This window comes from Eimeria necatrix, genomic scaffold (assembly GCF_000499385.1).
Source record: "Eimeria necatrix Houghton genomic scaffold, Enh_scaff282, whole genome shotgun sequence".
Taxonomy (NCBI): domain Eukaryota; phylum Apicomplexa; class Conoidasida; order Eucoccidiorida; family Eimeriidae; genus Eimeria; species Eimeria necatrix.
In genome coordinates this window covers 1-23,608 of record NW_013653372.1, presented here as the reverse complement: position 1 = coordinate 23,608, position 23,608 = coordinate 1, and the positions used below count along the sequence as shown (strand labels likewise).

Sequence of the window (23,608 nt, the reverse complement as noted above, 5' to 3'; positions counted from 1 at the left end):
CCGCCCCCTTGTACTCGAGCGCCAGCATCGCAAAGTAGTGGCGATGGCTGCTCCGTTACCGCAGCGCAACTGCCGTTGTCTCTACGTTTGACCAGTGAAGACGCGCACTAGACTAATAATGATTCAAAGCATTAAACAGCAAATGAGCTCACTTCTGTTCAGAGCTCCTTTTACACTGCGGGCCCCTGCTGCTGCAGCAGCTGCAACAGCTGCAACGGTTGTCCCCAATCGCAGCAGCGGAAACAGCAACGGCCACAAACCGTGACAGTCAATAAATGAACTAGACAAAGCGACGAATTTGTTCATCACTGCTGCTGAAGCTCCTCGGCCTCACCTGGAGCGCCGCTACTGCTGCTGCTAATATTTCCTCCCCCAGCTCTTTGCTTCTTTTGTTGCTGCTCCCCTGGAGACGCCCATGCAGGGCCACGTTTGTCAGCAACGCCTTGCTGCAGCTGCTGCTGCAGCAGTTGTTGCTGCTGCTGCTGTAGCAGCTGTTGGTGCTGAAGCAGCTGTTGTTGGAGAAAGTGGTGCTGCAACTGCAGTTGCTGCTGCTGCATCTGGGTTGCAGTGCCTACTTGCTGTTGTTCTTTTCCCGTCAAGCCAGACTTCTGAAGCTGCAAAAGGTGCTGCTGATGCAGCAGCTGCTGCTGGCGCTGCTGCAACAGCAACTGCTGCTGACGTTGCTGCAGCAGTAACTGCTGCTGTAGCTGAGGTGTTGAAAGAGACTGCTGCCTTTGCTGTGTCTGCAGCTGCTGCTGACGCTGTAGTTGCTGCTGGAGCAGCTGTTGCTGCAGCTGCTGTTGTTGCTGCTGGATTTGGGGCTGGGGCAACTGTTGCGCCTGCAGCTGCCGCTGCTGCAATTGCTGCTGTAGCGTTTGCTGATGTAGCTGCTGCTGCTGCTGCAATTGCTGTTGCTGCAACTGTTGCAAATGTGTCGGCACACTGCGCAGCTGCTGCTGTTGCTGCAACTGCTGCTGCAACTGCTGTGCCTGCTGTTGCAGTTGCTGTGCCTGCAGATGGGGCTGGCGTAACTGCTGCTGTTGTGCCTGCTGCTGCAGCTGCTGTGCCTGCTGCTGCAGCTGCTGTAACTGCGGCTGGCGCAATTGCTGCTGTTGTGCCTGCTGTTGTAGCTGCTGCTGCAGCTGGTGAGTCTGGAGCTGTGGCTGGCGCAACTGCTGCAATTGCGCTTGCTGCTGCAGTTGGCGCTGCTGTTGCTGCAGTTGCTGTTGTTGTTGCAGTTGTTGCTGCAGGAGCTGTTGCTGCTGGACCTGTTGCTGTGGCTGCAGGTGTTGCGGCAAGCGCTGTTGCTTAAGTGGCTCCTGCTGCGGTTGCAGCTGCGCCTGCCTCCGTTGCTGCTGTTGCTGCTGCTGCAGTTGAAGCAGTTGCTGTTGCTGCTGTGACGTGTCTTCTGTTGTACGTATTTGCTCCCCATCAGAGATGTGGCCCTCAAAATACTCCCCGCCCATTTTTTGGCTGCGGGCCGCTCTGCGTTGCTGTCTGCTGATGCTCCTTGTGGTGGCAGCGCCGACAGCAGCGGCAGCAGCAGAAGCAGCAGGAGTGCTACTAATAGCCGAGGCAGCGGCTGCTGCGGAAGCAGCTCGTGCAGCAGCCGCTGCTCCCCTGCCCCCATATCCTCCTCTGCCCCTGCCTCTTCCCCTTCCTGTCACACCCCCGCCACTTCCCAAGCCCCCGTCTGCCCTAAGGGCTTTCTGAAGAGCAGCCTGTGCCTCCCTGCCTTCATCGATTTCTCTCATTTGTGTGCTGCAGCGAACCTGCTGGCCCATGCTGAGACGCATACTAACTGCATGCTGCGACGCTGGGGGGTTGCAGTAAAGAAGCTTCTTGCATGCAGCCACAAATACCGATTCCAGCTGCACGAAAAGGCACTCCAGCACGTGGAAGGGACCGTCCGCGTTATCCCCGGGAATCCCTTGCAACTCCCCGTCGGCGCCCTCAGAAAGATCTTGGAGACAAGAACGGGTAGAAGAGACCATATCACGCAGAAAGACGAGCAACCTCTTGTCAATAGCGGCTGTATCTGGAGTATACGTGCATTGCAACTCAGCCGGAGGGACCTCGTTCTGTGGAAACATGATGCTAATTGCCTGTCTCATTTCGTTCATGTCCAGCACCTCCGGAGTTGCATCCGTCAGCGCCGCAAAAGCTTCAGTGGCAACAGTCATCAGAAGGCGCACTATCTCCACTTGCAACGGCACGCTGGTCAGTCGTACCTCCTCATCCACTGCCTCCTGCTGTTGCTGCTGCTGCTGTTGCTGTAGCTGCTGCTGCTGAAGTCGCAGCTGCAACCGACGCAGCAACTTCAGCTGCACGTCCAAAGCCTCCACAAGAATCTTCATCGCTGCGTGCAGCTCATCCAACCTCTCTATTCTCTCCACTCCACCATACACCCACCCTTCAGGCAACACAACGGCCTGTTGCTGTTCCTTTGCTTGTCGATGTTGTTGCTCCTGAAGCTGCTGCTGCTTCCCCTCCTCAGCTGCAGCCAGAGCGCCCTGTGCGAGTCCCCTGATTGTGTCGTGAAGGAGGTAGCATATTTTCAGACGTCTGCAATCGAAGCTGCGACGGCGGGCCCTGAACGCCTGGTACTGGTTGCTCATCCATGAGTCAGGAGGAGCTAATCTGATGGAGCCGCGCGAAAACAAGTGCTTCATTTGCTTGCATGCAGCCCCAAACTCGCCCGCAGCCAAGCACAGACGCGTCACCAGGTAACGAGGCGTGGAAGCCCACAGGCCCAGTTGCCTGAATCAAAAAATGTAACAAACTGTGGGCCTTGGCAGATAAACGAATGCACGCGAAAGATAAACGGCTGGCATAAAACAGGCAATTATAAACAGCCACAGGTAACGATTTAGAAGCAGACGAGAAAATCAAATGGCAGCCGACGTTTATCATAAGTTGCTACTCAATGCTCTTGCGTAGTGCCCTACGACCGAACTGTATCATATTGGAGCGTAAGCAAGTGTGCAAAATCCATTTATAAGTAAATTACTAATACTTATATATCCACCCGTTGCATACGTAAGTAGGAGCAAATGCAGAATGTTCTGGATGCGTATGCATGCAGGCTCGGGCACAAGGGCAATTTTCTGTACTTCCACCCAACAGCTTATACACGCATGCCGTGCATCTCTGTGTCCTTGCACGACACAGTTACGAAGAAACAGAGAAAACGCGCAAAGGGCGAGATGAAGAGGTATGCATAAGTAGCTAACAGGGAGCAGTGGCGGAGAAAACAGCAAGCGGAGAAAATAGCAAGCTATTCTCAGGGGACAAGATGCGCGAGAATAAAATGAAAAGCAAGCAATATTGGAAACAAATAAGTTACCTTTTGGATGCTAAATATTGTAGAGCATCAACAGCGTCCCTCATAACATCTGCTTCGCTACGCAGGGGCAGCAAGTGGTCACCCGGAAGCACCAGCTGCTGCTGCTGCTGCTGCTGCAGAAGAGCCTCTACTTTGCCCGTTCGCCACATATACAGTGCCGCGTCTAAAGCCTCAATCGCCTCACGATGCTGATGTTTGCTGTTGTACTTCCATGGGAAAAGAGCAGCGAGGCGCCACAATCTTCCCCCCGACTGTAGCAGCAGCCTAACCCGCAGCGCATGCAGCCTATACAGTGGCAACACGAGCGGCATAAGGTCCCCTTCTGCTTCAACAAGGCTCTCTATATCACCAGCATGCTGCAAGAACAGCTGGAGAGACACGTGGCAGGACACAAATCGACGGCCATCCTCTCGCGCTTCCGATTTCCCGCTTGTCTCGTCACCTCCACAATCGTTGATGCTGCTGTTGCTGCCAACATTACTGTTACTGCTGGAGCCGTCAGAAGGCCGGTTCAGATAGTTGCTGCCGCGAGGGGAGGACGGCACTAACTGCTGCGGCTTCCCCTCACTCCTCAACATGCTGTCCGCCCCAAAAGCTTGGATGCAGGACACCAGCAAAGCATCAGCAGCATCGCAGAGCGCGACTGCATTCAAACTGCTAGCCATTGCTGCAGCGCCTGGTTTCTGGGCGCCTCCGGCTGCTGCTCCTGTTCCTGCCACACCCGCAGCTGCTGCCGCGCCGTATGCTCCTGCAAGCTGCGATGCATCGGCTTTGCTGTCGCCGTTGGGAGCGTTGCTGCTGATTTCTGTTGCATTGGCCTGGCCCGCTGCTGCAGCAGCTGCCGTCAGCGCAACAATATCTGGATGGCGTTGGGGATAGGCAGCCTCAGCTGCGGCAGCAACGGCGGCAACAGCAGCCGCAGCTGTATCGTTGCCTTGCCCAACACAGTTTTCTGCTGCCGGCGGTGCAGCAGCGGCTGCAGCAATCCTTCTGAAGCACTTTGAGCGGATTAACATCAAAGAAAAAAAGAAAGCAGACGGCTCCGCCCACTTCCGTGCCCTCTCAAATGAAGCCGACAAACCCAAGGCATTCTTTATGGTGTCACTGCCCTCTAATTCCTCCGCTCCCTCTTTCAGAGGCTCTACCCAGTCAGCAAGACTTTCACAGGAACTCTCCGGCAAGGACCCGTTGAAGACAAACGACAGAAGACGGCTCGCCTCTACTGCAAAGCCGTACAGCAGTAGTATGTCCTTCTTTGTGCTTTTGCTGCTGCTGCTGGAAGCCAAAGAGAGCAACTGACGGAAAGAGAGGTTTACTGACACGCCACGCTGCTGCTTAATATGCTGCTGTCGCTCACTAAGCTCCTCACCCTTGCCAGCAAGAGACGAAAGACAAAACAGAGATGAAAGACGGCGGCACTCTGCCACTCGCCGCCACCACTGTGCGTGCTGCAATGCAATATCTGCCGCTGCAAGTGTTCCCTTGCTGCTAATGGAATCCGAATCCTCAGCCATTGGAGCTGCGCCACCTACACCTTCCGGCGCATCTGCAGCTAACCCTGCTTTTGCTGCTGCGTGTGACTTTAAGTGAGAGAACTGCAGCAGCAGAAGCAAGAGCGCATCTGTCTTAGCCGCAAGGTAGGACCATTCGGCCTCCGCCCCGCTGAGATGTTTGGGACTGAAGGCCCTGACTGTGTCCAACAACATTTCATCGGCCGTACCATCTGCTGCTTGTGCTTTGGTTCTATTACGGTTAAGTTCCACGAAGCACCGCCATAGTGCGGCCGTCACATTGGCAACAAGTTGAGCTTGAGCAAACAACAAAACCAGCACAAAAGCAGAAGGCACCTTTTCCCCCTCGGCAACCACCCACTCCCAATACTGCTGTTGTTCCTGCTGAAGCTCTAGCTGCTGCTTCCACCCTCCAGTGGAGGCGAAACGGTCGCATAGCAGTAGCGTCAACTCCACCAGTACCGCCCGCAGTGCCTCCCAAAGCAACGGATTGTTCGGGGGCCCTCCCGCTACTGCTCTTGTCGCCAAGCCTATTCTCTCGAGGGCCTCAATCTCTGCTGCAGCAGACCTTTGCGACTGCAGCAGCTGCAGCAGTAAATGCAGCGGGTACTGCCTCAGGGATGCTGGCAACAGATGCGTGGGCCGTGATGTGAGCAGCTCCACAGCAGAAGCAGCAACGGCATTTGATGCACCAACAACCGCGGCAAATGGTGCAGCAGCAGCAGGCACCTGGAGAGCTGCCTCGAGGAGCGGAAGAGGAGGTATACGCCCCCCTACTGCAGCAAGTGACTGGCTGCGCAGCATATGAGCGGCATCAGGCGGCAGCAGCAATAGCATCAACGCCGTTTGCTGTTGCAGCAGCTGCTGCATTTCCGTGTTGTGGTGCTGCAGCACGGCGAGGGGTGTCAGGGCAATGCGATCAGGCACCAGCACCTGCTGCTGCTGATGCCTAGGTATGAACTGCATGAAAAATGGAAAATGTGGTTTGGGAGCAGGGGAAAGGAGCGACAACTCCTCTGCTCGGCCGTAACTACACACCGATAGCAAAGTGGGAAGACAGCAGGACCTCGAAGTGTTGTGCGGCAGCGTGAACGGAGAGACTGACCCGACGCCATTCGAGTCAATTAAAAATCGACGGAGGTAAGGGGGAGCCGCCAGGGGCTCCCCTAAACATTCCCACAAACTATCCCCGTTGTTGTTGCAGCAGAAGCATGCACTGGCATTGCTGCTGTTGCTGCAATTTGTGAGGAAAGGAGGAACACAGGACGGTCTGCTGCCCTCTGGGGGCTTTGCGCTGTTGAAACAAAACAGATCCACAGCAGAAACCGCGAACCGCGCAAACTCGCGCGTCTCTCGCGAAGGTGCCAGTAGGGAATTGACAGCGAAGGACTGAAAAGGCACAAGACAAGAAGCAACGAGACAGAACGATGATGCATCCAGGCTTACAGTGACTTGACACCTGTGGACATCAAGGCATTCTACTCTATGTGCACTTAGTGGCAAATATGCATTCAAGAGCTGCTCTAGCCACAGTTGCTTCTACTAGCGCAAATTTTGGCAGTAGTATCAGGCATACGTTCTCATGAAGACTCCATCCAGTGCACCTCTGCACACTGCGGTGTATGTACACCCCAAGCATGGTAGTGGGGAGGGATACTTCGATAAATGTATTTTTAAGCTTCTCCTTCGTTGTCTGTATAGTCAACTTGTCTAGAGGCGGCGGCTGACGAGGCAGTAGAGGCTGCCCGTACAGCAGCATAAAGCAGCAAGCGAGCTTGTAAGATATGTCCCCCGTCACGTCGTACACTTCAGAAGCCTCCCACCTCCATCCATTGGCCTCTGCTGCGGCAGCTGCTGCTGCAGCAGCGGCTGCGTGACTTCCAGGAGGGCCCCATAACAGAGGGATACCCCGTGCAGCCGCAGCAGCTGCTGCTGCTGCATCCCGTGCAGCCAAGGGAGCAGCAGGGACGTCACCTGGAGCGAGCGCAGGTGCTGCTGTTGCAGCACGGGAGAGCAGCATCAACCTCCCAGCGAGGGGTACCAGAACAAAAACATTCCTGCAACAGGTAACTGCGGCCAGGGTCTCTTTAGTCACTTGCGGCTGCTGCCGCTCTGTTGCTGCCGCTGCAGCAGCAGATGCGGCTGCTAAAGGCTGCAGCTCGCGCTCGTATCTCCGTATGGCAGGTATACGCAAGCATCGCAAAGCAACGAGGAGACAAGAAAGCGGCAGACAAGACGTCGCTATCCCGGGTGGCAAAAACAGCTCGACTCCCGCTGCTTGCTTCAGGCCTCGCTGCAGCATCACAACCAAAGCGGCACTAGCAAATGGCAACGCAGCTACTACAGTAATCCAGCACCATCCTGCCCACCAACATCTGCAATAGGCATGGAAGCAGCCTTAAAAAGAACATCAAACCGATTTCTGTGCCCTCGTGTCCACCCGTAACGTGCTTACCTCCGTCTCCGCTTCCGACTCCTTTTCAGCATCTGATTTGTCCCAGGGGAGCTCTGCCTCGCTCCAGTAACAACTGCGAAGCCAGCCAGGGAGGCACTGAAGTGGTAAGGGTTGCGAAACAGGGGGCTTGGGGTAGTGTGATTGGCTGCGTTTACTCTTGCTGCTGCTTCCGCCACTGATGCCTCCGCTTGGCGGAATCGGCGTTGCAGCTGTAGTAGCAGCAGCAGCAGACGCTGCCTTGACCTTTTCAGCAGCTGCATTTGCAGCAGCAGCAGCGGCGGTCCCAGAAGTCTGCTGCTGAGCGCCGATGTCCTGCAGCTCTCTTACAGCCACTTCCACCTCCACCGCTCCCCATACCAAATGGGCCAGTCTCAACGCATACTCACTCGCATCCAGGGCTGCCCTTTCGTCAGCCGTCTCAAAGATGCTTACACCCCCTCCGTTGAGGACAGTACCACCTGCTGCTGCACCTCCGACACCCGCTGCTGTAGCGGTCCCATCACGCTGCTGCTGCGAGGCTCCCAGAACAGGCGAGCTACACAACCCTCCCCAGCCATCGCCTCCAGGGGATACGACTTGGTTATTTGTCGGGGCCAGGAAAGTCAGGGGATGCATCTGCCAACGGACTCTGATAGGAGCTGCCGACGAACCTGTTGCCTGAGGCTGACCAGCTGTCCCTGCACATTCCAGGGGAGCTCCCGCCAGCTGCAGCAGAGCGCATAGCCCCAACCGAATGATCTGGCTGCTGTTCACAACGTCCTTCCACAGGCTTCCCTTTCGTGCTGTAACTGCCGCAGTAACTGCTGCGGCTGCCGCTGCTGCCGCCGCTCCTCCTGAAGAGCTGTTGTTCAGGGCCCCTGCCGCTGCCCCCGCTGGCAACCCCGCTATGGGCAAAGTGCTAAACCTCTTCGTTTCACCCGTAAGGAAGCAGCAGCAGCAGACAGAAGCAACAGCAACGAGCTCCGCCAAAATAAACGATGAAATACCCACGGCAAGGCGTACCACTGTCGGGTGAAGGAAACAACCTGACACTGGAACACCTGCAGCGAATATAGTCGAGACAGGAATAGGTGCCCCTAACGCGGTGGCAAGGAGAGGAGCGCCGCCTCCGCCGCTGCCGCTGCTGTCAGGCTTTAGTTTGAGGTCTTCCGCTATTTGCTGCGGAGACAGCGGAGCCACCAAACGAGCAAATGGAGAACCGACAGCAACTCCCCACATACAGACTCCAGCAGCAAGTGAAGGCAATTTTCCGCTTTCACCCAACAACTCAGCAGTTGGCACTGCAGTTGCCGCAGATTCCTGCAGCCGCTGCTGCTGCAGATACTGCTGTCGCTGCGCATCAGGAGCGTCTGACATTGCGTTATCCTCTGATATTTGCACTGCTGCTGCACCTCTTGGTGCTGCGGCAGGTGGTGCTGCTGATGCAGATGCAGCAAGAGGGGCCTCTGGAGTATCGTAGAGAAAAACTCTGAAGGCCTGCAAAGAAGACAGAAGAACGGGAAGCGAAGAAACAACACCTAAGACGAAATCCTCCTTCAATTCGGCGGATGGGAAGGGGCAACCCCGTAAAGTTTTTGCAGCCGTATCTGCTGCTGATGCTGCTGCTGTGACGGCAGCAAAAGGGAAAACACAATCATCCAGTGACCGAGCTGCGCGAAGGGCCAATACAGCGAAGATGTCTCCATAAAGAGACATGAGAGACAAAACAAACGAGTGTACTGTGGGGCAAATTTCCACAGCGGGGGGGACCTTCCCCGCACCCAAGTCCAGCTCTGAGGCAGAGAGTAGAGAGAGCTGCCTAGACACCCGAGAGAAGAATGGGACGAATGACTGGATAAGACAGAGAACTTCTTCTTGCGTTTCTGCGCTAAGTATGCTCGTTTGCGAAGACTGCTGCTGCTGCTGCGGCTGCGGCTGCTGTTCATCGTCCGCTGCAGCTGCAGCTGCTACTGTTCGCTCATGTATCTCTGCATGCACTCGCTTGGAGACAGCATCCAGCTGCTGCTGTGCAGCAGCAACGGCAGCGAGCAGGGAGGCTTCAACCTCTGCGCTCAAGACTCTAGACGAAACGGACTCGAACGACGCCTTATCTTCCGGTATCTCCTTTTCCTGATGCTGCTGTCGCTGGTGGCACTGTTTGGTAGTGGTGGAAGTGGCGAAAAGCGCAGCCGCGCGGGGATCAGACTGAAGCAACTCATGTACCTCCAGGCCTTCGGCAATCACCGCAGCGACAGCCTGAGACCGAAGGTGATCCAAAGACGGCAGGAGACTATTCTCCTCTCCTTGGTGCTGAAACTGCTTTTGAGGGTCAAGGTCGTCAAGAAGCAGCAACAGTGCACTTAAGGCCGCTGCAGACCCCTCCCCCCTATCAAAATCTGTCGCCCCATCGTCGGTGAAAGCTGCTGCCGCAGCAGTAGCGGCTGGTGCTGTTAGAGCCTCGCCACGTGCCGCTGCGGAATGCCGCTGCAACAGCATTAGCCATGCCATGGCGCGTTGAAGCCTGCTGTTACGTTCCTTATCCACTTCTGCTCCTGGAGCTGTTGTTCCGCTAGCCTCTTTCTTACTGCAGCCGCTGCACTGCAGCGCCACAGAAACTGCGTACAGCAAGTCTCCGGCAACATCAAGGAGCTGCTGCGCTTCTTTCACCGGCATGAGCTGCTGCTGTTGCTGCTGCCGCTCAGGGTGGGCGTCAAGCGCTACTGCTGCTGCATGCATCAAGGCAAGCGCAGCACGCTCAGCCACACCTGCACTAAAAAAGTGCTGAAACGCCCTCGCATGCTTTGCTGCTTGTCCTGGCGCAGCTGAAACACAGAAACAGACAAACGAAAAAGTGCGCAACGATTGTAAAGCAGAGATACGTTTGAAGTCAGGAACTACTGTAGCTATCGCAGAGGCGGTAGCTTACACGTTGCAGCAAGGCAAATTCTGCCCCACACTTCCGCTGGCTGTTCTGATGTTGCAAGCCTTGCTGCTGCACCGTTAGTGCTCTCTGCCTTCGCGGTTGCCACTGGCACCTCGGCTGACAGTGCAGCGCCCACGCCTAACAGCAGCTGCAGCAGATCCCGTAGCCGCAGTGCTACCCCTCTGCCCCAGGGCAGCTCCGGCCACCGTGACGAAAGGCTCTGTGGAGACAGCAATACCTCGACAACCTGCCAAACCACAACGCAGACGTAGCAAAACGGCGCACTTGTGGCTGAGGTGTGATGTCAAACGCCTATAATTGAAAAAATTTCATCAGCAGACCATACATACAGGAGCTACAGCTTTCTTGAAATGGAAGCAGCAGCAAAGCTGATGCTTCCATTTCAAGAAAGCTGCAAGAGAAAATGGACAAAAATGCGGTAAAGACGCGAACGCGCAGACAGACAGCATGCACAGAAGCAGGCATCAACACACCAAGATAGAGGAACATAAATCTAAAAATCTGCGAAAGGCGTCAGCGGGCCAGTTGCTAACCTTAAGAGAAGTCTCAAGGAGGGAAATCTCTTCGCTGCGGCGATGAGCTGAGGAGACGCCAAACGTGGCAGCTAGCTGCTGGAGCAGCAGCTTTTCCCCAGCTTCCTGCTCCTGCATCCGCTGCTGTTGTTCTTGCTGGCAGCTGTTGCTGCTCTTCGCTAACTCTGTGTCCCCTGATTTTTCCGTTGCTGATTCTCTTCCAACCCTGAGCAGCGCAAAAAAACAAAACAAGCGGGCCGCCTCTGCTTCTTCTATCACTGCAGTTACGGGAGTGACTATAGCTGTTGCTGCTGCAAACCACGCAAATGACATAAGCTAGCTGGCAGTCCCACGATTAGCGGTAAGGCAACAGCAGCTGAAAAGAAAAAGTGACGAACAATATGGAGTCAATAGTGGTTTGCAGCTGCCAGAGTGTCCACTGAAGAGAAGGCGGAGGGACGACCGGTAAAGCCACACTAGACGGGGGCTGCAGCTGTGCAGCCGCTGCCTTTGCTGCAGCCGAAGCATTGCTTCTGCTGCTGCACGTTCTACTTGGAGGTGCAGCTGCAGTGCCAGTGGCCCCAGCCGATGCTCCCGGTGCTGGGCCCGTGGCCACGTTCGTCGCCGCAGCTGCCGCCGCCGCAGCCTCCGCACCCGGCCCCCCGAGCAAATGCGAAAACACTGAGAAGTCGCCCCACAGCACGTCAATTGCCGCGTTGTGTTCAAAAGCGGAACTGCTCAAGGCAGCCTCTCTGTGTGCTGTTGGCATTCGAAGCAGAGCACCCCAGGCCTTCCATAAGGAAAAGGGAGTCTTTGATTGCCATGCGTCACTCTCCTACAGCATTGAACACAGGGACAGCATATTGGGAGGCAGCAGCAGGTAAAGAACGGGAATGAGAAGTACCAAGGTACAGCTGGGGCAAGGAGAAGCAAGCACAAGAGAAAGAGACAGAGAGGGAGAACATGGAGCCAAGGATAGAGATACACACCGGTGATGACAAATAAGCGAACGCAAGCAAGAAAACCAAGGATACGCGGTGTCTAAGCTACTCGAGCCAAAAACCCGTGCAAAAAGCGGCTCTACGGGAACAGAAAGGAAGAGAATGAACCAAGTACCTGCAAGAACTTGAGACGGCGCGGCTTCTCACTCCGCAATCGTCCTCTGCTACGCTGCTGCTGCTGCTGCTGCTGCTGTTGCAGTGACGGCCCACCCCACAACCAACTAGTGCTACCACTGCGACACTGGGCAGCAGTAGATGCTGTCGCCTGCTGAGTCGCTGACGTTGCTGCCAGTGCTGCTGCAGGAGCTGCTACTGGCGCTGGCGCTGGCGCCATCTCTGGTGGCGCTGTGGCTGGTGCTACTGTGGCTGCTGCAGCAGCAGGAATTGACAGCGGCAGGTCTCTTGCCACAAGTACAGCCGGCACATTCGCGGCATGCCCGAGACTGCAGAAACGCACGACAGCAGCAGCAACAACACACGAACATGAAAGTGCCGTTACACCCCTCTACAGGCCAGTCGCGCAGATAGTGACGGCAGCACCGGCAGCTAGGTTTACTTGATGTTTCCATCCGACATTCCCTGGAGGAACGCAAGTCTTAAAGCATCTAAGACAAGAGCAACCTGAGAAGAACCCTCTGCTGCAAATCCTGCAACACCAGGTGCCCTGGCTTTTGAATCCGTCGCTGCAGTTACTTCTGATACCGTTGCTTTAAGGGGCAACGGCAGCAATAACGGCCGGGAGGAGGCAGATGCCCCTCCCCCTAAGGCCTCAATCGCAGCAGTATCTGTACCACAGGCACAAACTCCGGCCGCAAAAGCACATTCAGTCGTCATGCATCTAAACAGCAAAAGCTCAAGCAGCAACAGGACAGAAAATAGCTCACCCTCCGCTTTTAGGGCTGCAAGCTGCCGCTTGACGCGTCGCTGTTGTTGCTTCAGAAACTGTGCTGCCAAATCGTTGTCGTGCGCTGCTGCTTCGGCTGCTACGTCAACACTGGTGCTGCTGTTACTGCTGCTTTGTTTGTCTGTGAGGCTCTGTGCGTTGGCAAGAAATTTGGCAGCAGCAGAAGCAGCGGCAGCGTCTCCTTGCAGTAGTCCCCTGAGCCACAGTATTTTCCGCGGTGTATGTGTAGCCGAATTAAGTTGGTGCTGCAGCACATGCTGCAGTGCCTTCGCAGCCGCAGGGAAGTCCCCCTGTAGCAACAAAACTTTAATCAGTCTTGCTGCGGCCGCTGGATGCCCGGGGGACAAAAGCAGAGCGCTCTCCAGAGCAAAACGACAGTACCTGAGTCCTCTGATTTCAACCAAACTGAGGTTCCTGCGATTGGATGACATGAGGCTCCTTAAGGGCCTCCAGCTCCTGCTTTGGTTACCGCTGCTGCCGTTTGCTCCAGTTGGTCTTTCTGTATGAAGCACAGATGGTGTGCCTGGCTCGCTTCCGGGCGTTGCAGCGGATACTGCTGCCGCTGAGACTGTGCCTCCTTTGCGGTTGGAAGGCGTGGCAGCAGCAGCAGCAGCTTTGGCAGCTTCCGCTGCTTCTGCAGCTTCCGCCGCCAGAGCAGTGTGCCTGCCTAAATCCGACATGAGGGCAGCAGCAGCTAAAAGGGCCCGAGTTTGTTCCGCTGCCCCGCAAAGGCCCTCAGTCCACTGGAGACTTTCTGTGTAGCAAAGCAAACTGTCTTCGTAGTTGCCTGCAACCGCAACAAACCGCGCAAGATCTAACGTGAACGCGGCCAACGACTGCTTCTCGCTCGTAAAGTTAAATCAGATAGCGGAAACCTAGCGACATACTGGGCCGGATGAATGAGACGAACAGAGCAGCGGCGAAGCTACCAAAGCAGCACGAGTAACGATTCTATATACCACCACCTACATTACCAGGAGCTGCATCAGATGCAGCCCCAAAAGCAGCGCCAGCACGGACAACAGTAGCCACTCACCCAACGCCCGCAGAGCCTCTGCCATTGTTAGGAGAGCAAAGAAACCTTGGGTCTTTCCAGCCTTCGCCATAGATTCCGGTAGCTGCTGCTGCTCCTCCTCCTGCAACCTCCTCCTCATTGCTGCTGCGTCTGCATCGTGCTGGTGAGTTCCCCTCAGCGGCCCCAATGACAAGCCACAAGCATCAAGATGCTTCAGCGCGTGTTCGCAGAACTGGTAAACGTGCAACAAAATCTGCGTCTGATGTGAAGACAGAGAGGCCCTTGTAAAACCTCCCATCGGCAAGGGTCCAATCTGCTTCAGCAGCGACTGTCCCTCCTTGACGAGACCCCGAGCAGCACACAGGTGAGCCACTGCGTCGGACTGAGCGCCAGGGGCCCCAGGAGCCCCGAGAGGGGCCTCCTCGGAGACCTCCTCACCCATTACGGACAGGGAGCCAATACTTTTGAGTAGTCTTGCTGCTGCTGCTATTTCTGCTGCCGTATTGCTGCTGCACTGCTGTTGCTGCCGCCGTTGAAGTCCTCGCTGGTGTTGCCGTTCGCTACCCGCTAGGGCACACAAAGTGGCGCTTTGAAATTATCCAGACAGATCACTGCGGTGGAGCACCTCTCACTTCGCGGGAGATAGCCCCAAAGAAGTTGGTGGCTTTGTTTACCTAAGGGGGCCCCAAGAGGTCAGCCGATGTCCCCTTTGGGACTTAGCGGGGCCCCTCTTTCGTCCTGTCGACCCCAATCGGGCACTCCCCTTGTCTCTGACGCGTCAGAGAGGCCCAATCTACGAACACCTGAGCGGCTCCTCCTCCTCCTCTTGCTGCTGTTGCTCCCTTTTCTGTTACCACCGCTGCCCGTGCCACCAGCAGGCGTGCAAGATCGGCACGACGAAGGAAAGACGTTTCTTTGGATTATGGTGGGGCCTCTTGCCGCAAGAGGACCCACCTGTGCGTTTCCTGCAACAGCGCAGCAGCAGCAGCTGCTGCTGCTGCTGTGCACTGCAGCAGCAGCTGCTGCTGCTGCTGCAGTGCAGAGGCTGGGAGCTCCTTGTATCGCAGGGGTGAGGGGCAGCTGCTAAGGCCTGCCGTAGAAAAATGAAGGAGAAAGGGGAGGACTATGCCCCTGCATTTTTGAGTGTAGTGTCACTAGGACAGCAGCTGTGGCACTCTCTAGCCTGTTCCCCTCTTCAAGCACGAACACAAGAGGCCCCCCAGCCCCAAACTTTCCTCCCCTCTTCTGTAGCCACTGTACAGTATTTCAATTCCTCACCAACAAAAACAAAAAGCAAGACTAGGCAAGCTACGTGAGGCGTCTGTTCATACCTGTAAATGCCCATGTTGCCCCCATGTAACTGAAGGCCACTCGGGGTGGCGGGGGTCGGAGGTGTGCCACTGTTGCTTTAGCTCATTCTGGTGGCTCACTTGATGGTTTAATGTCGTTTTCGAATTGTTGACGCGTGACGCTTTGCACTCTTTTGGCGCGACTGTGTCTCCACTTCATCGAAAGGGCTCGTAAAATGTCACTATCTCGTTCTGTACTCTTGACGTTGAGTGGCGTACAGCAGTAGGTTTGCGTGGTTACTAACAAGCTGAAAAATAACACAAAAGACTTGCATCGCGCGCACGAATGTAGTTCAATGTGCTGCCGTGGGAAATACTTCCGGCGAGCCTGGCATCATTGCACATAGCATGCATGAGCAAAGGGTGAAAGCAATGTGTAGTCGCAAGACCTGTCAGATGAGACATTAGTGTAACGCACAGGCCTTCGTTTTATGTGTTCATTGGTAGCGGGTCGCCGTGCACAACAGTATATGGTAAATACATACTTCGTAAAGAGCATATCAACTGCAGTCCCGTGACGGTATACGCTGTCCAACTAGTGCATACAGCCCACTTGTGGAGAAGGTATAATCCCAACACTGCGTCCAGGTGCTCCGTATGACCTGTACGCTTTTGGAGTGTTCAGGAGTGACCTTCTGGGGTTGCATGACGGCAAAGCGTAGTCAAGAACGAAAGAGTTTGCGCTTTTTCTCCCCGTCGCACTTAGAAGGTCTTAAGCCGCTTAATGCACGCCTAGCTAGACGTTGATGTCTGCGAGGTCTGTAGTAAGCCTAGTATCGTACCACTCAACGATAAATGTTGCACTTGAGCATGGGCGGCTGACGGTCGGCTGTGGGCTCTCCGTGTAGGCAAGGTGTACTTCTACGGCTTAGGGTGGCATCAGAAGACTCCAACATCCATAAAATGTCGTATTTGGTTGTGATGCGACGTTCGGGGAGCCTCACTCGAAGAATAGCTGTCGGCTATGCTGTGGAAGCTTGCTCATGTCTTCAAGTTCCCTTTCGAGCTGAAATTCATTGAACTCCTGGTTTGATTCAGCCAAATACCGCCTCTGTCTCTGATAGAGCTCCTCATCCATCGTGGGCGAACCGCCCGCTACAGAGAATTCACATGCGGAAATCACTAACTGTGGAAGAGCTGCACAGCATTCACCACGCCAAGCCAAAGCCCCAGGCGGTTCGGTGAGTGTAGCCTCATCACAAGTAGCCTCCCCCTTCCGCGAAGGACAGGCCTCTTGAGCGCTACCCTTTACAACCACTGAAGGTCCCAGGCAGATGGGGCCTTCAGCGGTTGTAAAGGATTATCAGCTGTGCGCCAAAAATGCATGATTCTCACGAGGGCTGACATCTCTCCAGGCATTCTAGCCGTCGGGTCCATAAAAGCCTTTTGTCGCCTTCCTCCCAGTTGCAGTTTCGCTTGTGCGCTAGCTCCCGTGCCTCCCATAGCGTGAATCGCTATTCACAGGTGAAGTCTAACCGCAGTTCTTTCAGGAGCCGTTGTGCAGATGAGCTGGCTAGATATTAGTCTGTTAGAAAAAAAGTTAAGGAGGCAAATGGACGAATCTAGAACATAACTGTGTCGTTGCATTCTGCCCGTGGATACGGTTGTAGTGCAAGCTATTTGCTCATCTTTTTGCGTATGCCAGGCCTGCAACTACGTCTTCACGGTAGTCATGTTCCTAGACAAACACAAGAAAAGATTACCCTCCTTGCGACATCGAAAATGCATTTTTGGGGTCAAAGTGTCCAGTGTGGCTTCGTAGATGCTTCCTTCAAATTAGGGGAAAGGACAGACGAGCAGAAGCATGATCCCTGTCTGGTCTACTGTTCTCAGATTGATCAACGTTACTGAAATACAGCCTTCACATATCTGGACACACTTGATGCAGTACTACACTAAGGTTGTCTTGCAGCTATAATATTATCCAGTGACTGTTTCAGCATGAGCTTCTCCCTGGGCTTAGCACCTACGCCTTGTGCATAGCTCTACATCCAACCGGGGGTCTTCCCTCAACGCTTTTCATGTCTGCCACCAGTCTTCAAATTGGCCAGCCTTTGCTACCCTCCACTAGAAAGATATGTGGAAAGAACACGGCCACAATCGCCTCAGAAGTACGTGCGGGAATCTTCCTAGCACGGCCAATAATGCCCGATGGCGAGAAAACGCGCAGGACAAGTCAGATATAGTGCTGTGAGTCTCAGATCTTTTAACCCCAGAAGGGTGGCAGGAAGAGAAAGTTCAGAGCACTCATGCAGCGTCTCGCGCAATGCCACGTGTCAAACAGAGACTCCCCCACAGACAGAAACTGACAAGTAAAAAAATTTTCCATGATTTCTATAGAGCCATTAGAGAGGACTTGGACCACTATGGACTATCGTAGGCAGTTTCTAAGCTTAAATGCCCCCACAGGTTGTCACGGGCATGGAGGCCAGCAGCTGAGTGACACAGTGGGTACTCAATTCATGCATATCACCGCCTCTTTGCCACTGGACAGGTTCAGGTTTGTTCCAACCATCTCATGAAGCCACAAGCGATGCGCAGTTTCTTGCAAAGCGGCTAATCAAGCGGGTAGCTTAGCCTGCGGATATGCTATAGCCGCAACGTGAATAAGGACTACTTCCTGGCCTTGATGTCAGCCTGCTGTTCGTCAACACCCTCTTTTACCAGCAGCTGTACGCTTTTTCTCGTGAAATTACAGATAAAGCGCCAATAGAAGATATCTGTCCTTAGGATTCAAAGAACACACTCATGACCCTTCAGTTTTGAGATACAAACCCGAGTGAATATCAAATATTTGATCTACATCTGACGGGAGGTAGCATTTGAGTTGGAGAAACGCAGCGCCACATTTGCGCAGCGAAAGAAGGCTTTCAAGTGAGCAAGGTGCTGCTCTCACGGGATTCTGCAGGCAACTGTGTCGTCCCAGCATGCAGGCGCAGAAATCCACCAAAATCCCTCTAACAAGCAGTCCACCATGACCTGTTGGAAAGAAACCCCGCTACCCCAAAAGCTGGGCGTGTTCGTTGACGAAGCCCGTTAGGCATAGTGAAAGTCAAACACTTGAGGCAAGCCTACCAAACCCTCGTATGTGATTATGCCTTGGGTAAGGTAATCGGAAGAACTTTTCTCCCTACACGTCATCGAATAATTAATGCATTTAAGGAAGTTGATACATGCGGAACCGTGCCGCCTGATTTAGCGGATCTCTAAATCAGATCCGCTATGAATGCAGAATTGTAACGCATGTTAGGGTCCCTGATTAGCATCACAGCAGATGCCGCCTCCTGCATTACTAGGGGCAGGAACGCCCCACTGTACATCTTCGTTGGCTAAACTGGCAACACATTCTGTTTTTCAAGATTTATGGGGTGGTAAGCAGCTAATAGGATGCTGGGGTGGTAAGCAGCTAATAGGCTGCTACATTCAAGCTTTGCCACGAACAAAGTGCTAGCTTGGCACTATCGAGGGACCATTTTCCAACATTAACAGTCTAGTAGCATCTAAAGCACAGCATATGACGGTGCTAGTTCTTCTCCGTAGTGCAGTTTCCCGTCTGATTCCACAAGCATCCTCACCTGCGTCTGAACCTCAGGCATCATGCGGCTTGAGGTGTGGTCTGACTACAGTTTCCATAGTAACATTGTCGATCGGTGCTTCATTCCTCTTTGTCAAGCTAGCCATAAAGCCTCCAGTGAAAAATAGTAAGGGACACGCACGCGATAACGTAGGATGCTACTCAAATATGTACCAGCAAGTGCCTCGAAGAGCTTAACTCATCTGAGCATGGGCCATGAAGATCGGCTAGCGTTAAGCGAAACTGAAAAGAACCGCAGTTATTATGTTCAGTGGGAACCTCGAAAAGCATCCCCAGAAGAACAGTGCGAGCATAGTCAAGACGACAGACCCCGCGCAGCTCACACACAAGTGAAAGCTTTTTGTTCTCCATTTCGGATGTCAGCCATCAGCCCTCAACTTCCCAAGGTAAAAGAGAACCCAGATGCATGCACCTTGCCTCGAACACAATACTATTTGCCAGCAACTCACCCAATGAGTTGAATGGCTTGTGCAGCCAGGTTAGCGGCCTCCAGCAGCATTCCGCGCCTCCCCATGAAGGGACTCAAGCAATCTGGAGCTTTTCGGGCTGCTCGGTTATTAAAAGTCGGTACTACTTGATGAGTGAGTCAATGCAAGCCAAGTATCAAAGCACGAGCACTTCGGACACGGCAGCCCGAACTTTCTACTAGTGTACCGCTGCAGTTGACGCAGGCAGATCGCAGCTGCCCTCATATCTATTACCCGCGGTTTCGAAACGATTTTATATGCCGTGAGAATAATGTGCCCCTGCAGGAGGGCGCATCGTTTGTGCGTCAGTGCACAGGCAAGCTTTTGCATGCACTCTGAAATGCAGGATCAGGGAGCCTCCTGCATGTTTTCGTGTGTGGAGTCCCTGTCAACACTGGGAAGGTCGTAACCGCTGCCAGCTGTATGGGCTCAGTTTTTTAAATCCAAGACCCTCTAGAAAAGCTGCACTTCAAATCTCGTTAATGCAAAGGGGCCGGAAGCTCAAACGCCCCTTGGTTCCTTCCGGCATAGAATGACTTCCTTGCACCTACATGATCAATTTACCTCTTCTGCAAGATCACTATAAATTTCGTAGCCACACGTATTCGGAAGCGCATCGCCTTACTTTTTTGTAGACGCCTGCCGCAACAGGCAACAGGAAAGACGCTGCTTAGGGAACTGTTACGGGATAATTGTTCACTCCTTAAATAGCGGATCTGGGTTTCTTTCAGCCACAGTGCCGCATACAATGCCTTCTTCAAAGTCTAGCAATACTGCAGTTGGCTCTGTCGTAGACTCTTCAGGGATATCTGCGTCCGACACTTCGGCCTCAGTTCCCCAGGGCAGCTCAGTGCTTCCCTGAGATCCACCCTTGTTCCGATGCAGATTAGACGTGGGTCAAATTCATTAGTTTCCCCTTACGAAGTTTTCAACGCAAAAATGGCTCCGTGCTTTAAAATGCCGCAGGGGAAAGTCCGCAGCTGTCGACAGGGAACGGACTGGGATACATTAAGGGAGCGTCTTGGGAAACGTACTACGTGCCACGTAATTACTACTCAAGCCTTTTCAACGCACGGTAATGCATGGCACAGCTTGGCACTTCTTTTAATCAATTACGTCGCCTCTTTCGGCCTAAAAAGCCCTCTAAACCGTTTTGCCTGTCCGCACATCCTCCTCTTCATTTGCGACGCCTCGAAGCACCACTCTCCATAGATGCTTCGGCTTCTGCAACCCTGGCTCAATTTAGCCGTACGAGTTGGCTCTCACGGCACTTATAACAGGCACGTTGATGAACTGGCTAGTCAACTCGAATAAATGGTCCTGAGGAGTAAGTGGTCCTGAGGTGAACGCAACAGTCTCTAATTGTTGTTTGATAGGTTAGAATGCTGATACCAAGTGCTCAGCAAAGTTGGCGACTCCAGCATTGTTGCCCCTTTTCCAACCTAGCATACTGCGTCGTAGCCAGCTAATTTTTAATTTCCTCCTCAAATTCGACTGCTATTTCGTTTTCTCTGCCTCTTTCTGCTCCAGTGACGGCGGAGTCAGCAACACTTTCTTCAGCACCTTCCGTCAGTTTCAGACAGCCCCAAATATCCAGCAAAAAACGTTACCTCGGGCTGATGGAGAGCAACAGTAGGCAGTGTTGGGAAGGACAGACTGCATATTTTACGTGGACAAACTTAATAAAGTATACTGTCTTGGTTCTGCAGGGTCAGAAGGCTCCACTGGATCAGCCCACCTGAAGCTATACAAGGTAGCAGCTGCATGGGGTTGCAATAAGTGTATTCACAGTTTCTTTCGAAAAGGCAGTTGGAATGTCACGCAGCATTATGCAGCTTTCCCGGGGGTACACGCCCGAAATACAGCAGCAAGGGAAAGTAGAACGCAAAACTGCTAGAGAAGGTAAAGCCTCTCTACTTGTTATTTATGAGTCCTCTCCACGAGGGACCAGGGTCCGTATGCTTTTAGGTTTCCGTTCCTGCCGGTCCCCAGTGGTTGAGAGTCAAAGGCGAAACAGTCAGGCGCCGCAAAAATGTAGCAGCCTTTTACCAGAGCACCAGGCTCTGAAGAAGCGGATGAAGCGAATAAAAGAAGCACCTGGAGCTTTAGAAATTCCAACTGCAGCACCTCGCCCTCCGCATGCACTTATTTACTGTTTCGCAATAAGCCGCTGGAAGAAAAGTAGCCTCAGAGACGCAGCAGTTACAATGTATAGCAACTACATGTAGTGCCAGCGGCAGAAGCGGCGAATCGCAGCACCCGCAGCGCCACAGAAGAAGTTTTTGTGTGCATCGATACCCAGCCCACAGAAATAAAACATACTGAGGCAAGCTGACGAAGCTGCTGGTGGATTTGAGCGGCGGCATCTGTTAAGGGCCCCCGAGGCGCCAATTGAGTCTCCTGAAGCAGGCTGCCCTTTTCAGCTGTGTTTTAGCCTACTGCCCGATTATGGCACTGTCTTTAAATTCAGCTCCCCATAGTAGATGAGTACGACTGGTGAGTTCGTCTGTCGGCCCCCCTATAGACCACCAAGCAGCCACAGAAAACCGCGCGTTGGCTCAGGTGAAGCAAAAAGAAGCAACTTGGGGAATTAGAAGCCTCGCCGAGTCAAGCGCAGGGAGGCCCCATAAACAGCAGTTGAGCCAGAGACTGAGATCAAGCATGCCCATTACGTAGAGAGCGGCCTGCCAGCGGGAAAAGCACAGTCACCTTAAGCCACTGATGAACCTGACATTTCAAAGTAAAGCAATTCCCGCCTTTAAAAGTTGCACGTCAGCTTCGCCTGCTGGAGCAGCTTCGAATTCCAAGAGGTCTCCTGCAGCTTCCAGTATATCCTGTTTAAGCTGGTAAGCTTTCTCCTTGCCTCGCCGGTCAGCATCTATGATTTCTTCTGCAAGCTTCTGCAACTGGGCGACGTTCCAGTGTTTTTCTAGATGCTCTAAATACTTTGGGTCGTGGTGATCAGCTGTTCTCCTTTTAACTAGAGCTTGGGAAATGTGGGAGAGAAAATCGGTGAGTGCCCCAAAGATTCCAAGGTTGTTAAACCGCTGCTCAGCCTTCTCAATCACGCTCGCCGGGCATTCAAACCTGGAAAGGTAATTAGTCCATGAATTTTGGTGAGGCATGCCCTTATTTTGATCGCAAAATTCTCCCAGATCACCCACCAATCGACTGAAGTGCTGGGCCATCTTGTCTGGAACTTTTCGGTCACCCAAGATCTGTATGATAGAGCCAGCTAGAAACTCCATGAGACACTCTGCTTGATACTTTGTGACATCGCCTTGAATCGTTGCCATTCCTGCCTCTTTTTCTCTCTTGTCAGCCCGTTTTACAGCATCCGAGATGCCGCCCAGATGTTTATTGAATTTCTTTAAGAAGTAGGAGAATTTCACAGGCGTTAAGTCCACAGCTGGTTCTTCTACAGTGTCCCTCGAATCTGTAGAGCCTGTCGAGGCCCTTCGCGAATGCGCTTTCGCGTCAGCAGATTCCATAAACCGTTCCTTATTTGCTTTTAGTTCTTTCATACGCATGCTCATTGCCTCCAACAGTGAAGTTGCAAAAGCTACCCTCACCAAGTGCGTTGTTTTTTCACGAAGACTAGCAGACTCTTTTGGATTTAGTTGAAGTGCTGCATCTACAAGGGACTGGGCGTAGGCTATAGCACCCAAGTGATCTGCACCTCCTGTAATTCCAGGGATATACCGGCGGCAAAAGTCCCGTTGCACATCTGCTCCAGCCTTGTTAGCATTTTGCGAAAACTCATCCAAAGCCGCTTTTAACGCTGTAGAAGCGTCAGTGATCTTCTGCTTCACTGCTTCTGTTTGTGCTGGTGCTTCAGCTTCTTCTTCCCGTGTTGCTTCATGTGCAGCAACACCAGGGTCATCTGCGGTAGGTGCTGCTGCATCTTCGGGGTCATAGTTGCCCGGCTCGCCACCCCCTGCAGCAGGAGGCCACTCAGGCTGTGGAGGTTTCTGTTCACCAACGAGGTTCGTTTCTTTGTGGCTCTCTTTCGTCGTCACTGGTGTCTCCTCAACTTTTGGCTCCTCTGGCTTGCTTGGCTCCGCTGCCACTACTTGCGGCTGTTCTTGAGGGGGCGGAGGAGGTGGAACAACTTGAGGCGGTTGCTCAGGCGGCACAACCTGAAAAACTGGTGGCGGCTGTGGAATCGTTACGGGTTGTGGCTGCACCTGAGGCTGCTGCAGGCCCGGTGGTTGCTCTGGTGCGCCCGTTGCACCACCCTGTCCTGGTAGGCTTGGAACTGCAGTATTTCCTTCAACAGGTAAGTGGTTCTTATTTGGCTCGATATTGCCTTTTGTTCTCAAAGACCACGCCAAAACGAGAATTAGAAATCCAGCAATGGCAGCTGCAAAGTACGTTCGTTGAGCCTTTGCAGGAAACGCACCGCCGAAAATTCCAGCGCCTGTTGTGGGGCTTGTTTCATATTCTGACTGCACGTTTTCCTCAACTTTGAATGAAAGAGCCTGGAGTGCATCTTCTGCTTCTTTCCCCAGGTCGCCCGAACCCCCACTT

The 23,608-nt window shown here is 53.6% G+C and overlaps 2 protein-coding genes across 2 annotated transcripts; both read right to left on the bottom strand.

Moving 5' to 3' along the window:
* Nucleotides 1-305: 305 nt before the first annotated feature.
* Nucleotides 306-14,109, bottom strand: ENH_00038630 (hypothetical protein, conserved; the record flags this gene model as incomplete). The annotated part of the gene is made up of 11 exons (XM_013580607.1): nucleotides 306-2,760; nucleotides 3,347-6,246; nucleotides 6,434-7,150; nucleotides 7,313-10,113; nucleotides 10,218-10,461; nucleotides 10,769-10,973; nucleotides 11,146-11,582; nucleotides 11,864-12,191; nucleotides 12,305-12,533; nucleotides 12,633-13,439; nucleotides 13,689-14,109. The coding sequence occupies 11 exons, from the start codon at nucleotides 14,107-14,109 to the stop codon at nucleotides 306-308; spliced, it is 11,544 nt and encodes a 3,847-aa protein (XP_013436061.1).
* A 7,704-nt stretch (nucleotides 14,110-21,813) lies between these two features.
* ENH_00038620 (hypothetical protein) lies at nucleotides 21,814-23,608 on the bottom strand (the record flags this gene model as incomplete). The annotated part of the gene is made up of 1 exon (XM_013580606.1): nucleotides 21,814-23,608. A coding segment is annotated over one exon (1,795 nt), but the record flags the coding sequence as incomplete, so codon positions are not given.